An 18,198-nucleotide genomic window follows, 5' to 3' on the forward strand; every position below is an offset into this window, starting at 1 on the left:
CTGACAGTGCCAACCTGATAGTGACAACCTGACAGTGTAAAACTGACAGTGCCAACCTGACAGTGCCAACATGACAGTGTCAATCTGACAGTGTAAAACTGACAGTGCCAACCTGACAGTGCCAACATGACAGTGTCAATCTGACAGTGCCAACCTGACAGCGACAACCTGACAGTGCCAACCTGACAGTGCCAACCTGACAGTGACAACCTGACAGTGCCAACCTGACAGCGACAACCTGACAGTGCCAACCTGACAGTGCCAACCTGACAGTGACAACCTGACAGTGCCAACCTGACAGTGACAACCTGACAGTGACAACCTGACAGTGCCAACCTGAGTGCCAACCTGACAGTGACAACCTGACAGTGACAACCTGACAGTGACAACCTGACAGTGCCAACCTGACAGCGACAACCTGACAGTGCCAACCTGACAGTGCCAACCTGACAGTGACAACCTGACAGTGCCAACCTGACAGTGCCAACCTGACAGTGACAACCTGACAGTGCCAACCTGACAGTGACAACCTGACAGTGCCAACCTGACAGTGACAACCTGACAGTGCCAACCTGACAGTGCCAACCTGACAGTGACAACCTGACAGTGCCAACCTGACAGTGACAACCTGACAGTGCCAACCTGACAGTGACAACCTGACAGTGCCAACCTGACAGTGACAACCTGACAGTGACAACCTGACAGTGACAACCTGACAGTGCCAACCTGACAGCGACAACCTGACAGTGCCAACCTGACAGTGCCAACCTGACAGTGACAACCTGACAGTGCCAACCTGACAGTGACAACCTGACAGTGACAACCTGACAGTGCCAACCTGAGTGCCAACCTGACAGTGACAACCTGACAGTGACAACCTGACAGTGACAACCTGACAGTGCCAACCTGACAGTGACAACCTGACAGTGTAAAACTGACAGTGACAACCTGACAGTGTCAACCTGACAGTGACGACCTGACAGTGTAAAACTGACAGTGTAAAACTGACAGTGACACCCTGACAGTGTCAACCTGACAGTGCCAACCTGACAGTGCCAACCTGAGTGCCAACCTGACAGTGACAACCTGACAGTGACAACCTGACAGTGCCAACCTGACAGTGACAACCTGACAGTGCCAACCTGACAGTGACAACCTGACAGTGACAACCTGACAGTGACAACCTGACAGTGCCAACCTGACAGTGACAACCTGACAGTGTAAAACTGACCGTGACAACCTGACAGTGACAACCTGACAGCGACAACCTGACAGCGACAACCTGACAGTGCCAACCTGACAGTGACAACCTGACAGTGTAAAACTGACCGTGACAACCTGACAGTGACAACCTGACAGTGACAACCTGACAGTGACAACCTGACAGTGACAACCTGACAGTGACAACCTGACAGTGCCAACCTGACAGTGACAACCTGACAGTGTAAAACTGACCGTGACAACCTGACAGTGACAACCTGACAGCGACAACCTGACAGTGTAAAACTGACAGTGCCAACCTGACAGTGACAACCTGACAGTGTAAAACTGACAGTGACAACCTGACAGTGTAAAACTGACCGTGACAACCTGACAGTGACAACCTGACAGTGACAACCTGACAGTGTAAAACTGACCGTGACAACCTGACAGTGTAAAACTGACCGTGACAACCTGACAGTGACAACCTGACAGTGACAACCTGACAGTGTAAAACTGACCGTGACAACCTGACAGTGTAAAACTGACAGTGTAAAACTGACAGTGTAAAACTGACAGTGACAACCTGACAGTGCCAACCTGACAGTGACAACCTGACAGTGTAAAACTGACAGTGAGAACCTGACAGTGTAAACCTGACAGTGTCAACCTGACAGTGACAACCTGACAGTGTAAAACTGACAGTGTAAAACTAACAGTGTAAAACTAACAGTGCCAACCTGACAGTGCCAACCTGACAGTGTAAAACTAACAGTGCCAACCTGACAGTGCCAACCTGACAGTGTAAAACTGACAGTGCCAACCTGACTGTGCCAACCTGACAGTGCCAACCTGACAGTGTAAAACTGACAGTGCCAACCTGCCAGTGCAAAACTGACAGTGCCAACCTGACAGTGCCAACCTGACAGTGTAAAACTGACAGTCCCAACCTGACAGTGCAAAACTGACAGTGCCAACCTGACAGTGACAACCTGACAGTGACAACCTGACAGTGTCAACCTGACAGTGCCAACCTGACAGTGACAACCTGACAGTGTAAACCTGACAGTGCAAACCTGACAGTGACAACCTGACAGTGTCAACCTGACAGTGACAACCTGACAGTGCCAACCTGACAGTGTAAAACTGACAGTGCCAACCTGACAGTGCAAAACTGACAGTGCCAACCTGACAGTGCCAACCTGACAGTGTAAAACTGACAGTGTCAACCTGACAGTGCCAACCTGACAGTGACGACCTGACAGTGTAAAACTGACAGTGTAAAACTGACAGTGCCAACCTGACAGTGCCAACCTGACAGTGTAAAACTGACAGTGTCAACCTGACAGTGCCAACCTGACAGTGACGACCTGACAGTGTAAAACTGACAGTGTCAACCTGACAGTGACAACCTGACAGTGACAACCTGACAGTGACAACCTGACAGTGCCAACCTGACAGTGACAACCTGACAGTGTAAAACTGACCGTGACAACCTGACAGTGACAACCTGACAGCGACAACCTGACAGCGACAACCTGACAGTGTAAAACTGACAGTGACAACCTGACAGTGTAAAACTGACAGTGTAAAACTGACAGTGACAACCTGACAGTGCCAACCTGACAGTGACAGCCAGACAGTGTAAAACTGACAGTGAGAACCTGACAGTGTAAACCTGACAGTGTCAACCTGACAGTGACAACCTGACAGTGTAAAACTGACAGTGTAAAACTAACAGTGTAAAACTAACAGTGCCAACCTGACAGTGCCAACCTGACAGTGTAAAACTGACAGTGCCAACCTGACAGTGCCAACCTGACTGTGCCAACCTGACTGTGCCAACCTGACATTGCCAACCTGACAGTGTAAAACTGACAGTGCCAACCTGCCAGTGCCAACCTGACAGTGCCAACCTGACAGTGTAAAACTGACAGTCCCAACCTGACAGTGCATAACTGACAGTGTAAACCTGACAGTGTCAACCTGACAGTGCCAACCTGACAGTGTAAACCTGACAGTGTAAACCTGACAGTGCAAACCTGACAGTGACAACCTGACAGTGTCAACCTGACAGTGACAACCTGACAGTGCCAACCTGACAGTGCCAACCTGACAGTGTAAAACTGACAGTGCCAACCTGACAGTGACAACCTGACAGTGTCAACCTGACAGTGTCAACCTGACAGTGTAAAACTGACAGTGCCAACCTGACAGTGCAAAACTGACAGTGCCAACCTGACAGTGTAAAACTGACAGTGTCAACCTGACAGTGCCAACCTGACAGTGCCAACCTGACAGTGCAAAACTGACAGTGACAACCTGACAGTGTCAACCTGACAGTGACAACCTGACAGTGCCAGCCTGACAGTGCCAACCTGACAGTGTCAACCTGACAGTGACAACCTGACAGTGTCAACCTGACAGTGTAAAACTGACAGTGTAAAACTGACAGTGACAACCTGACAGTGTAAACCTGACAGTGCCAACCTGACAGTGCCAACCTGACAGTGCCAACCTGACAGTGCCAACCTGACAGTGTAAAACTGACAGTGCCAACCTGACAGTGTCAACCTGACAGTGTAAAACTGATAGTGTCATCTGGCAGTGTCAACCTGACAGTGTCAACCTGACAGTGCCAACCTGACAGTGTAAAACTGACAGTGTCAACCTGACAGTGACAACCTGACAGTGTAAAACTGATAGTGTCAACCTGACAGTGTAAACCTGACAGTGACAACCTGACAGTGCCAACCTGACAGTGACAACCTGACAGTGTAAAACTGATAGTGTCAACCTGACACTGTCAACCTGACACTGTCAACCTGACAGTGACAACCTGACAGTGTAAAACTGATAGTGTCAACCTGACAGTGTCAACCTGACAGTGTAAAACTGACAGTGCCAACCTGACAGTGTAAAACTGACAGTGCCAACCTGACAGTGCCAACCTGACAGTGCAAAACTGACAGTGCCAACCTGACAGTGTAAAACTGACAGTGTAAAACTGACAGTGCCAACCTGACAGTGCCAACCTGACATTGTCAACCTGACAGTGCAAAACTGACAGTGACAACCTGACAGTGCCAACCTGACAGTGTAAAACTGACAGTGCCAACCTGACAGTGACAACCTGACAGTGTCAACCTGACAGTGTCAACCTGACAGTGTAAAACTGACAGTCCCAACCTGACAGTGCAAAACTGACAGTGCCAACCTGACAGTGACAACCTGACAGTGTCAACCTGACAGTGTCAACCTGACAGTGTCAACCTGACAGTGCAAAACTGACAGTGACAACCTGACAGTGTCAACCTGACAGTGACAACCTGACAGTGCCAACCTGACAGTGCCAACCTGACAGTGACAACCTGACAGTGTAAAACTGACAGTGACAACCTGACAGTGTAAACCTGACAGTGACAACCTGACAGTGACAACCTGACAGTGCCAACCTGACAGTGCCAACCTGACAGTGCAAAACTGACAGTGCCAACCTGACAGTGACAACCTGACAGTGTAAAACTGACAGTGACAACCTGACAGTGACAACCTGACAGTGCCAACCTGACAGTGTAAAACTGACAGTCCCAACCTGACAGTGCAAAACTGACAGTGCCAACCTGACAGTGACAACCTGACAGTGTCAACCTGACAGTGTCAACCTGACAGTGTCAACCTGACAGTGCCAACCTGACAGTGTCAACCTGACAGTGCAAAACTGACAGTGACAACCTGACAGTGACAACCTGACAGTGTCAACCTGACAGTGTCAACCTGACAGTGACAACCTGACAGTGTAAAACTGACAGTGACAACCTGACAGTTTAAAACTGACAGTGACAACCTGACAGTGCGAAACTGACAGTGACAACCTGACAGTGTCAACCTGACAGTGTCAACCTGACAGTGTCAACCTGACAGTGTAAAACTGACAGTGACAACCTGACAGTGTAAAACTGACAGTGACAACCTGACAGTGCCAACCTGACAGTGTAAAACTGACAGTGACAACCTGACAGTGACAACCTGACAGTGACAACCTGACAGTGCCAACCTGACAGTGCCAACCTGACAGTGACAACCTGACAGTGTAAAACTGATAGTGCCAACCTGACAGTGCCAACCTGACAGTGCCAACCTGACCGTGTCAACCTGACAGTGACAACCTGACAGTGCCAACCTGACAGTGACAACCTGACAGTGTAAGACTGATAGTGTCAACCTGACAGTGACAACCTGACAGTGCCAACCTGACCGTGTCAACCTGACAGTGACAACCTGACAGTGCCAACCTGACAGTGACAACCTGACAGTGTAAAACTGACAGTGACAACCTGACAGTGTAAAACTGATAGTGCCAACCTGACAGTGCCAACCTGACCGTGTCAACCTGACAGTGACAACCTGACAGTGCCAACCTGACAGTGACAACCTGACAGTGTAAGACTGATAGTGTCAACCTGACAGTGACAACCTGACAGTGACAACCTGACAGTGACAACCTGGCAGTGCCAACCTGACAGTGCCAACCTGACAGTGCCAACCTGACAGTGACAACCTGACAGTGACAACCTGACAGTGACAACCTGACAGTGTAAAACTGACAGTGACAACCTGACAGTGTAAAACTGATAGTGCCAACCTGACAGTGCCAACCTGACAGTGCCAACCTGACCGTGTCAACCTGACAGTGACAACCTGACAGTGCCAACCTGACAGTGACAACCTGACAGTGTAAGACTGATAGTGTCAACCTGACAGTGACAACCTGACAGTGAGAACCTGACAGTGCCAACCTGACAGTGTAAAACTGACAGTGACAACCTGACAGTGTAAACCTGACAGTGACAACCTGACAGTGACAACCTGACAGTGACAACCTGGCAGTGTAAAACTGACAGTGACAACCTGACAGTGTCAACCTGACAGTGTCAACCTGACAGTGTCAACCTGACAGTGACAACCTGACAGTGACAACCTGACAGTGACAACCTGACAGTGTAAAACTGACAGTGACAACCTGACAGTGTCAACCTGACAGTGTCAACCTGACAGTGTCAACCTGACAGTGACAACCTGACAGTGACAACCTGACAGTGACAACCTGACAGTGTAAAACTGACAGTGACAACCTGACAGTGTCAACCTGACAGTGTCAACCTGACAGTGTCAACCTGACAGTGACAACCTGACAGTGACAACCTGACAGTGACAACCTGACAGTGACAACCTGACAGTGACAACCTGACAGTGACAACCTGACAGTGTAAACCTGACAGTGACAACCTGACAGTGACAACCTGACAGTGACAACCTGACAGTGTAAAACTGACAGTGACAACCTGACAGTGTAAAACTGACAGTGCCAACCTGACAGTGTAAACCTGACATTGACAATGCTGACAGTGCCAACCTGTGCCTGGTGGCAGTACCAGGGTAGGCCCTTGTGCGAGTCCCGTGGGGGTTGGTTTCCATTTATGTGTGATGGGGGGGAGAGCAGGCAGTGAGCGGGGAACATGTAGGTACGAGAGGGGGGGTCGAGCATTCAGGGGGAGGAACATCGGCAATACTTCTGCGGTGGTGGTGGGCGGAGCAACTTTAATTGTCTGGGGGTGGGGGTAGCCCCCAATACCTTTGTGGCGGCGGTCGCTGGGGGCGCTGATGGTGATATTACTCCTCTGTTCTTCTGTTCGGGTTTGGGCCTCCTTTAGAGATGTTGCCCTGACCTCTGTGGAGCTGGATGCCGGCTCTATCAAGCCCTGTCCCGCCAACGTGACGGCGTAAATCACACTCACAAATTATGTTCTTTAAAGCGGCTCAACATCTGGAGTGAAAGCTGCTCCGTGCACCTGAAGGGCGGCACGCCAGGGTCCGGTCTGAGCCGCAAACTTTGATAAAAAAGGTAAAATTCTGCCCATTATCAATATGTCAATAAATCTATGTGGTTGACTCTGAAATGCCCTCTGCAATGGCCTCGCAGGCCACTCAATTCAAGGGCAATTAGGGATGGGCAATAAATGCTGGCCCAGCCAGCAAGGCCCTCATCCCATGAACATCCAGAAAAAAATTGAGAATTTCCAAAATCTGGAAATAAAATGCTGGCATCAATAAAAATGACCAAATCTCTGTTATATTGGCATAAAAAAACTCAATCGATTGAGACACTAGTGCCCCTCTCGGGAAGGAAACTTGATGCCTTTACCCGATGGGCCTATAAGTGACTCCAGGCCCAGGACATGACTTCTGGCAGTGGGTTCACGAGGAGGGCCCAGCATCACCTTCTTCGGGCAACTGGGCCAGAGTAATAATTGCTGGCCTTGCCAGAGGTGTTCACTTCCCGAGTTTGAATGTACACTTGGTAACTTGTCCAACTAGATGCTGAGAGGATGTTTCCCCTTGTGGGAGAGTCTCGGACCAGAGGGCACAATCTCAGAGTGAGGGAGTCGCCCATTTCAGACCCGAGATGAGGAGGAATTTCTTCTCTCGGAGGGGAGTGAATGTGTGGAATTCTTTACCGCAGAGAGCTGTAGAGGCCAGGTCGCTAAGTATGTTCAAGGCTGAGATGTCGAGATCACGATATTCACGCACTCTTAAAACAAAAAGTCGATAGAAATCTGTGAAGATTCCAATGGTCTCATGAAGTGGTGATTCCCAATAAAGTGACCCCTGTCCGCAGGGTAACTGACCAGTTTGTAACCAGGACGTGATTTGGAATTTCAGACACAAATCGATCAGCTGAAAGGGAATCTATCGAAGAAGTTCGCGGAGTGGAGGAAGAGCCTGGAGGAAGATGAAGACTTTGCCATGAAAACGATCGAAGAGGAAGGGCTCAAGGTGTTGACAAAGAGTGTTGAGTACATGGATGAACTGAACAAGAGAATGCATCAAATTAGACTGATCGATGATGAAACGCAGAATCTGGTACATTTGGATCCGTTCTCACTTATCCAGGTACTTTCTTTTTTTTCCCTCCTTTTTTTTTTCTCCTCTCCCCCGCCCCCCCCCCCCCCCCCCCACCCCACCCCACCCAAAGGACAGGGCCTCTTCCCCCCCCCCCCCCCACCCCACCCAAAGGACAGGGCCTCTTCCCCCCCCCCCCCCCACCTCCCCACCCAAAGGATAGGGCCTCTTCCCTACCCCCCCCACCCCCCCACCAAAGGATAGGGCCTCTTCCCCCCCGCCCAAAGGAGTGGTCCTCCTCCCCCCCCCCCCCCCCCCCCCCCCAGGATAGGGGCCTCTTCTCTCTCTCCCCAGGATAGGGCCTCCTCTCTCTCCCCCTCCCCCCCCCCCCAGGATAGGGGCCTCCTCTCTCTCCCCTTCACCCCCCAGGATAGGGGCCTCCTCCCCCCCCCCCCCCCAGGATAGGGGCCTCCTCTCTCTTCCTCCACAGGATAGGGGCCTCCTCTCTCTCTCCCCCAGGATAGGGGCCTCCTCTCTCTCCCCCTCCCCCCCACCCGCAGGATAGGGGCCTCCTCTCTCTTCCCCCCCCCCCCCCCCAGGATAGGGGCCTCTTCTCTCTCTCCCCTGGGATAGGGGCCTCCTCTCTCTCTCCCCCAGGATAGGGGCCTCCTCTCTCTCTCCCCCAGGATAGGGGCCTCCTCTCTCTTCCCCCTCCCCCCCAGGATAGGGGCCTCCTCCCTCTTCCCCCCAGGATAGGGCCTCCTCTCTCTCCCCATCCCGGGATAGGGGCCTCCTCTCTCTTTCCCCCCCCAAGGATAGGGGCCTCCTCTCTCTTCCCCCTCCACCCCCAGGATAGGGGCCTCCTCTCTCTCTCCCCCAGGATAGGGGCCTCCTCTCTCTCTCCCCCAGGATAGGGGCCTCCTCTCTCTTGCCCCCCAGGATAGGGGCCTCCTCTCTCTCCCCCCATCCCAGGATAGGGGCCTCCTCTCTCTTCCCCCCAGGATAGGGGCCTCCTCTCTCTCCCCCCATCCCAGGATAGGGGCCTCCTCTCTCTCTCCCACCCCCCCCCCCCCCCCAGGATAGGGGCCTCCTCTCTCTTCCCCCCCAGGATAGGGGCCTCCTCTCTCTCTCCCCCAGGATAGGGGCCTCCTCTCTCTTCCCCCCCTTCCCCCCTCCCAGGATAGGGTCCTCCTCTCTCTTCCCCCCCAGGATAGGGGCCTCCTCTCTCTTCCCCCCCCCCCCCCCAGGATAGGGGCCTCCTCTCTCTTCCCCCCCCCCCCCCCCAGGATAGGACCCTCCTCTCTCCCCCTCCCCCAAGGATAGGGGCCTCCTCTCTCCCCCCCAACCCAAGATAGTGGCCTCCTCTCTCTTCCCCCCCAGGATAGGGTCCTCCTCTCTCTTCCCCCCTCCCCCCCCACCCCCCCAGGATAGGGGCCTCCTCTCTCTTCCCCCCCAGGATAGGGGCCTCCTCTCTCTCTCCCCCAGGATAGGGGCCTCCTCTCTCTTCCCCCCCTCCCCCCCTCCCAGGATAGGGTCCTCCTCTCTCTTCGCCCCCAGGATAGGGGCCTCCTCTCTCTTCCCCCCCCCCCCCAGGAAAGGGGCCTCCTCTCTCTTCCCCCCCCCCCCCCCAGGATAGGGCCCTCCTCTCTCTCCCCCCCCCCCCAGGATAGGGGCCTCCTCTCTCCCTCCCTCCCCCCCCAAGGATAGGGGCCTCCTCTCTCTTCCCCCCATCCCAGGATAGTGGCCTCCTCTCACTTCCCCCCCAGGATAGGGTCCTCCTCTCTCTTCCCCCCTCCCCCCCTCCACCCCCCCCAGGATAGGGGCCTCCTCTCTCTTCCCCCCCCCCAGGATAGGGGCCTCCTCTCTCTCTCCCCCAGGATAGGGGCCTCCTCTCTCTTCCCCCCCTCCCCCTCGCAGGATTGGGTCCTCCTCTCTCTTCCCCCCCAGGATAGGGGCCTCCTCTCTCTTCTCCCCCCCCCCCCCCCAGGATAGGGGCCTCCTCTCTCACTCCCCCCGCCCCCCCCCCAGGATAGGGGCCTCCTCTCTCTCCCCCCCAGGATAGGGGCCTCCTCTCTCTCCCCCCCAGGATAGGGGCCTCCTCTCTCTCTCCCCGCCCCCCCCCCCCCAGGATAGGGGCCTCCTCTCTCTTCCCCCCCACTCTCCTCCTCCCCAGGATAGGGGCCTCCTCTCTCTTCCCCCCCTTCCCCCCTCCCAGGATAGGGTCCTCCTCTCTCTTCCCCCCCAGGATAGGGGCCTCCTCTCTCTTCCCCCCCCCCCCCAGGATAGGGGCCTCCTCTCTCTTCCCCCCCCCCCCCAGGATAGGACCCTCCTCTCTCCCCCTCCCCCAAGGATAGGGGCCTCCTCTCTCCCCCCCCATCCCAGGATAGTGGCCTCCTCTCTCTTCCCCCCAGGATAGGGTCCTCCTCTCTCTTCCCCCCTCCCCCCCACCCCCCCAGGATAGGGGCCTCCTCTCTCTTCCCCCCCAGGATAGGGGCCTCCTCTCTCTCTCCCCCAGGATAGGGGCCTCCTCTCTCTTCCCCCCCTCCCCCCCTCCCAGGATAGGGTCCTCCTCTCTCCTCCCCCCCAGGATAGGGGCCTCCTCTCTCTTCCCCCCCCCCCCCAGGAAAGGGGCCTCCTCTCTCTTCCCCCCCCCCCCCCAGGATAGGGCCCTCCTCTCTCCCCCCCCCCCAGGATAGGGGCCTCCTCTCTCCCTCCCTCCCCCCCCCAAGGATAGGGGCCTCCTCTCTCTCCCCCCATCCCAGGATAGTGGCCTCCTCTCACTTCCCCCCCCAGGATAGGGTCCTCCTCTCTCTTCCCCCCTCCCCCCCTCCACCCCCCCCAGGATAGGGCCTCCTCTCTCTTCCCCCCCCAGGATAGGGGCCTCCTCTCTCTCTCCCCCAGGATAGGGGCCTCCTCTCTCTCCCCCCCCTCCCCCCTCGCAGGATAGGGTCCTCCTCTCTCTTCCCCCCCAGGATAGGGGCCTCCTCTCTCTTCTCCCCCCCCCCCCAGGATAGGGGCCTCCTCTCTTACTCCCCCCGCCCCCCCCCCCCCCCCCCCCAGGATAGGGGCCTCCACTCTCTCCCCCCCAGGATAGGGGCCTCCTCTCTCTCCCCCCCAGGATAGGGGCCTCCTCTCTCTCTCCCCCCCCCCCCCCCCCCCAGGATAGGGGCCTCCTCTCTCTTCCCCCCCACTCTCCTCCTCCCCAGGATAGGGGCCTCCTCTCTCTTCCCCCCCTCCCCCCCCCCCAGGATAGGGCCCTCCTCTCCCCCCCCCCAAGGATAGGGGCCTCCTCTCTCTTCCCCCCCCCCCCTCCCCCCTCTCCCCCCCTCCCCCCTCTCCCCCCCCCCCCTCTTCCCCCACCCCCCCCAGGATAGGGGCCTCCTCTCTCTTCCCCCCCAGGATAGGGGCCTCCTCTCTCTCTCTCCAGGATAGGGGCCTCCTCTCTCTTCCCCCCCTCCCCCCTCGCAGGATAGGGGCCTCCTCTCTCTTCCCCCCCCCCCTCCTCCTCCCCAGGATAGGGGCCTCCTCTCTCTTCCCCCCCCCCCCAGGATAGGGGCCTCCTCTCTCTCCCCCCCCCCCCAAGGATAGGGGCCTCCTCTCTCTCCCCCCATCCCAGGATAGTGGCCTCCTCTCTCTTCCCCCCCAGGATAGGGTCCTCCTCTCTCTTCCCCCCCCTCCCCCCCCCCACCCCCAGGATAGGGGCCTCCTCTCTCTTTCCCCCAGGATAGGGGCCTCCTCTCTCTCTCCCTCTCTCTCTCTCTCTCCCTCCCCCTCCTGGGGCAGGTGGTTTGTCTTATCCAGGTACTTTCAACAAACAATACATTACCTGCAACAATCTACTGCCTTCATTTTAAAATTATCATCCTTATGTTCAAATCCCTCCATGAATTCGCCCCTCCATATTCCTGTAACCTCCTCCAGCCCCCAAATCCTCCAAACCCATTGTGCCCCTCCAAGTTGGCCTCTTGCCATGGAGTCATTTTTCTTTTCTCCATTTCCAGAAATGTGGGCGTCGCTGGATAGGTCAGCACTTTCCTAATTGCCCTCGAGAAGGAGGTTCTGAGCTGCCTCCTTGTCCATGTGGTGTAGGCACACCCATAGTGCAGTTAGGGAGGGATTTCAACGGTTTGACTCAGCGACAGTGAAGGAACGGCGATGCATTTCCAAGTCGGGGTGGTGAGTGACTTGCAGGGGAACTTGCAGGTGGCGGCGTTCCCAGGTATCTGCTGCCTTTGTCCTTCTAGGTGGTGGAGATCACAGGCTTGAAAGGTACTGTCAAAGGAGCCCCGGTGAGTTACTGCAATGTATCTTGTAGCTGTTACGGACTGCTGCCACGGTGTGTCAGTGATAGAAGGAGTGACTGTTTAAGGTGTTGGATGGGGTCACAGAGCTGGGTTTAATGGGACTTCATGCTGTAACCAGCCCCTGCTAGAAGGTTGTGGGAGCCCTCTCCTGCTCGCATCGGCTGTCCCACTTCTATTTAACACTGAAAATAATGGCTGGAGGTTAAACTTTCTGAACTTTCTGGGGAGGAGGCCCTGCCTCGGCGAGCTGGCAGACAGGCCCAGCAGTGCTACCAGGAGAGGTGGCCACTGCTGGGACTGCAGCCAGTCCTGATCATAGAGTCATAGAATTTACAGTGCAGAAGGAGGCCATTTGGCCCATCGAGTCTGCACCGGCCCTTGGAACGAGCACCCGACCTAAGCCCCATGCCTCCAACCTATCACAGTAACCCCACCTAACCTTTTTGGACACGAAGGACAATTTATCATGGCCAATCCACCTAACCTGCACGTCTTTGGACTGTGGGAGGAAACCGGAGCACCCGGAGGAAACCCACGGAAACACACGGGGAGAACGTGCAGACTCCGCACAGACAGTGACCCAGCGGGGAATTGAACCTGGGACCCTGGCGCTGTGAAGCCACAGTGCTAGCCACTGTGCTGCCCCTGATGAAGAGGATCCTGGGCTCGGAGATGTTCTGAGGTCTCTCTGGGGTCAGGGTCTCCGGCACCAGTGAAGGAGATGAGGGGGATGGGTGTGGCCGGTTTTGAGAGGCCAGAGTGCGGTAGGTTAAAGAGTGAGGATGACCTCCCTCAAGAGAGGTCCTTCCCCTTATCCATTCACCTGACACCAGTCTGCACAAATAAAGCTGTCAGGCTTCCCGCGTGACATGGGCCTCCCCCCACTGTTTACCAGCGATGGTGGGATGAGATATTTAAATGGTTATTAATTGGCAACCTAAAGGCCACAATTGGCCCAACAGCTGGTAAGGCATCTCGACAGCTCCCCAATCCGTGTATAGTTGTGCAGGGTCAGGATGGTAGATGGTGAGTAGACCCCATATCTTCAAATTCACCATTAGAGGAGCATTAAATTTAGTCCATGGAGTCATTATGGCACAAAAGGAGGCCATTCAGCCTATCGAGCCCATGCTAGCTCATTGTAGAGCAATCAATATAACTATGCTCCCACTGTGTCCTGCCAAATTCAAAGATCTATGCACATGAACCCTTTTATAACTGCGCCATTAAGTCTACATTCCCTCTCCAAATCCCTTATGCCAAATAACACCTCACACCTATTTAGATTGTATCTGCCACTTCGCTTCAACCTATTCCGTCCTGTTGTAGTCGATTGGGATTGTCTTCACTATTTGCCACACCTCTAAGTTTGTTACTATCAGCTAATTTTGAAATTTTGCTCAGCATTCCAATATATAAATAATGTATATAGCAAAACTAGCACTGACCCATGGAGAACATCATATCTAACCAATTTATTTGAAACCAATTGAGGAAGTAACCTGTGCTGCGGATTAAGGGGAACTGGTGGATGCACTGTACTGAGATTTCCAGAAGGCATTTGATAAAGTGCCACATCAAAGGTTATTGCGGAACATAAAAGCTTATTTTAGAGGAGGTAACATATTGCCATGGAAGGAAGATTAGTTAGTTCACAGGAAACAGAGAGTAGACATAAATGGGTATTTTTCTGGTTGACAGGATGTGATGAGTGGTGTGTCACAGGGATCAGTGCTGGGACCTCAACATTTTTGCAATTATTTAAATGAATTGGATTACGGTTTGAAGGGATGGTTGCCAAATTTGCTGATGTCACAAAGACAGGGAGGAAAGTAAGTTGTGAAGACGATATAAGGAGGCTACAAAAAGATAGAGATAGGTTAGTTGAGTGGGCAATGGTCTAGCAAATGGAGTATAATGTGAAATAGTCTGTTTTGACAGGAAGATTAAAAGGAGCCATACTTGCGTTGGCCAAGTATTCTAATCCCATTTTCAGGAATTCGCTCATAGTCCTGCATGCCTTGGTGGCAAATTTTGCTGGAGTGGCAGTCGGCATCGCCACCGGGGGTAGTGGTTTGGTTGGGTGACCTGTACGACTTCCTGCGGTTGGAGAAGATAAATTATAAGTTGAGGGGCTCTGCAGGGGAGTTTGAGAAAAGGTGGGGGATGTTTGTGACTGTGTTTGAAGAGCTGTTCATCGCGGGGGGGTGGGGGGGATGAAAAAGGGGGAAAATCTGTACAGACCGTATAGTTGATTGTTGGGAAGTATGTTTCCCGGACTGTTTATTGGCTGTATCCTGGTTTGATATTTGTAATAAAATACATTTTCTAAATATTTCTTAAATGTTATGAGGGTCTCTGCAGCGAGTTCCAGACTCCTACCACCTTCTGGGTGAAACAAAGTTTCCTCACATTCCCCCTAAACCTCCATTGATCCCTCCACCAAGGGAAAATGTTTCTTCCTGTCTACTCAATCTATGCCCCTCACAATTTTATACATCTCAGTCATGTCGTCCCCCCGCCCTCTCTCAGTCTCCTCGACTCCAAGGAAAACAACGCCAGTCCATCAATCTCTTTTCATCACCAAAACCCGCCAGGTGAAGTCCAAGTAGACCATGTCAAATGCATTTTCCTCATCGACACACCTGGTCACCTCAAAATTCAATCATGTTGGTCAGTCATGACCTCCCCTGAACAAAATCTTCCTGGCTGATCTTGATTAATCGCTGCCTCTCCAAACGCAGATTAATTCTGTCTCTCAGAATCGCTTCCAATAGTTTCCCCACCGCTGAGGTTAGACTGACTGGCCTGTAGATTCCTGGTTGATCCCTTCCTCCCTCCTTGAATAATGGTACCACATTGGCTATCCTCCAGTCCTCCAGCACCTCTCGTGTGGCCAGAGAAGAATTGACCAGAAGACCAGAAGACATAGGAACAGAATTAGGCCACTCGGCCCATCGAGTCTGCTCCGCCATTCAATCATGGTTGATATGTTTCTCATCCCCATTCTCCTGCCTTCTCCCCATAACCCCTGATCCCCTATCTATCTCTGTCTTAAAGACACTCAGTGATTTGGCCTCCACAGCCTTCTGCGGCAAAGAGTTCCACAGATTCACCACCCTCTGGCTGAAGAAATTCCTCCTCATCTCTGTTTTAACAGATCGTCCCTTTGGTCTGAGATTGTGTCCTCTGGTTCTAGTTTTTCCGATAAGTGGAAACATCCTCTCCACCTCCACTCTATCCAGGCCTTGCAGTATTTTGTAAGTTTCAATAAGATCCCCCCTCATCCTTCTAAACTCCAACGAGTACAGACCCAGAGTCCTCAACCATTCCTCATACGACAAGCTCTTCATTCCAGGGATCATTCTTGTGAACCTCCTCTGGACCCTTCCAAGGCTAGGACATCTTTCCTTAGATACGGGGCCCAAAACTGCTCATGATACTCCAAATGGGGTCTGACCAGAGCCTTATACAGCCTCAGAAGTACATCCCTGGTCTTGTATTCTAGCCCTCTCGACATGAATGCTAACATTGCATTTGCTTTCCTAACTGCCAACTGAACCTGCACGTTAACCTGAAGAGAATCTTGAACGAGGACTCCCAAGTCCCTTTGATTTCCTAAACATCTCCCCATTTATAAAATAGTCTATGCCTCCATTCTTCCTACCAATGTGAATAACCTCACACTTTTCCACATTGTATTCCATCAGCCACTTCATTGCCCACTCTCCTAGCCTGTCCAAGTCCTTCTGCAGCCCCCTTGCTTCCTCAATACTACCTGCCGCTCTACAGATCTTTGTATCATCTGCAAACTTAGCAACAGTGCCTTCAGTACCTTCTTCCAGATCATTAATGTATATTGTAAAAAGTTGTGGTTCCAGCACAGACCCCTGAGGGACACCACTAGTCACCGGCTGCCATCCTGAAAAGACCTCTTTATCCCCACTCTCTGCCTTCTGCCAGTCAGCCAATCCTCTATCCATGCCAGGATCTTACCCTTAACACCAAATGCTCTTAACTTATTTAACAGTCTCCTATGCAGCACCTTGTCAAAGGCCTTCTTGAAATCTAAATAAATCACGTCCACTGGTTCTCCTTTGTCTAACTTCCTTGTTACCTCCTCAAAGAATTCTAACAGATTTGTCAGACGTGACCTCCCTTTGACGAAGCCGTGCTGACTCAGTCCTATTTTACCATGCACTTCCAAGTGCTTCGCGATCTCATCTTTAATAACAGACTCTAAAATCTTACCAATGGCCGAAGTCAGGCTAACCGGCCTATAATTTCCTGTCTTCTGCCTCCCTCCCTTCTTAAACAGGGGTGTTACATTAGCCACCTTCCAGTCCTCTGGGACCCTCCCTGCCTCCAGTGATTCATGAAAGATCGCCACCTATGTCTCCACATAAGAACATAAGAACTAGGAGCAGGAGTAGGCCATCTGGCCCTTCGAGCCTGCTCCGCCATTCAATGAGATCATGGATGATCTTTTGTGGACTCAGCTCCACTTTCCCGCCCAAACACCATAAACCCTTTATTCTTTTATTCTTCAAAAAACTGTCTATCTTTATCTTGAAAATATTTAATGAAGGAGCCTCTACTGCTTCACTGGGCAAGGAATTCCATAGATTCACAACCCTTTGGGTGAAGAAGTTCCTCCTAAACTCAGTCCTAAATCTACTTCCCCTTATTTTGAGGCTATGCCCCCTAGTTCTGCTTTCACCCGCTAGTGGAAACAACCTCCCCTATCTATTCCCTTCATAATTTTATATGTTTCTATAAGATCCCCCGCATCCTTCTAAATTCCAACGAGTACAGTCCCAGTCTACTCAACCTCTCCTCATAATTCCAACCCCCTCAGCTCTGGAATTAACCTAGTGAATCTCCTCTGCACACCCTCCAGTGCCAGTACGTCCATTTTCAGGTGAGGAGACCAAAACTGAACACAATACTCCAGGCGTGGCCTCACTAACACCTTATACAGTTGCAGCATAACCTCCCTAGTCTTAAACTCTTCAACATCTCCTCAGCTATCTCTTTTAGAACCCTGGGGTGTAGTCCATCCGGTCCAGGTGATTTATCGGCCTTCAGACCTTTCAGTTTTCCCAGAACCTTCTCCTTAGTGATGGCCACTGCACTCACCTCTGCCCCCTGATTCTCCTGGAGCTCTGGTATCCCACTGGTGTCTTCCACCATGAAGACTGATGCAAAGTAACTATTCAGTTCGTCTGCCATTTCTTTGTTTCCTATTACTACTTCTCCAGCCACATTTTCCAGTGGTCCAATATCTATTCTTGCCTCTCTCTTACCTTTTACATATTGAATATTCTTTTATATTACTAGCTAGCTTACATTCATTTTTCAACTCTTCCTCTTATTGCTTTTTTAGTTTTCCTCCATTCTCTTTTAAAGGCTTCCCAATCCTCTGGCTTCCCACTAATACTCGCCACTTTGTATGCTTTTTCTTTTTCTTTTATGCTGTCCTTGACTTCCCTCGTCAGCCATGGATGCCTCGTCCTCCCCTGAGCATGTTTCCTCCGCCTTGGGATGAATTTCTGTTGTGCCTCCCGAATAACCCCCAAAAACCCTTGCCATTGCTGTTCTGCTGTCCTCCGTGCTAGACTCCTTTTCCAATCAACTCTGGCCAGTTCCTCCCTCATGTCTTTGTAGTTAGGCCAGATATCGCCCAATTCATTTTTTCCAATTAAGGGGCAATTTAGCGTGGCCAATCCACCTACCCTGCACATATTTGGGTTGTGGGGGCTAAACCCACATTATCTTTATTCAATTATAA

At 52.6% G+C, this 18,198-nt stretch overlaps 1 protein-coding gene across 1 annotated transcript in view; it reads left to right on the forward strand.

Moving 5' to 3' along the window:
- LOC140425677 (tripartite motif-containing protein 5-like) overlaps positions 1-18,198 on the forward strand; it is an 83,671-nt gene that overhangs the window by 28,084 nt on the left and 37,389 nt on the right. The window contains exon 3 of the mRNA XM_072510173.1: positions 7,924-8,154. Within this exon, the coding sequence (XP_072366274.1) occupies positions 7,924-8,154 (231 nt within the window). The remainder of the gene's footprint in view (positions 1-7,923; positions 8,155-18,198) is intronic.

This window comes from Scyliorhinus torazame, chromosome 6 (assembly GCF_047496885.1).
Source record: "Scyliorhinus torazame isolate Kashiwa2021f chromosome 6, sScyTor2.1, whole genome shotgun sequence".
Classification (NCBI taxonomy): domain Eukaryota; kingdom Metazoa; phylum Chordata; class Chondrichthyes; order Carcharhiniformes; family Scyliorhinidae; genus Scyliorhinus; species Scyliorhinus torazame.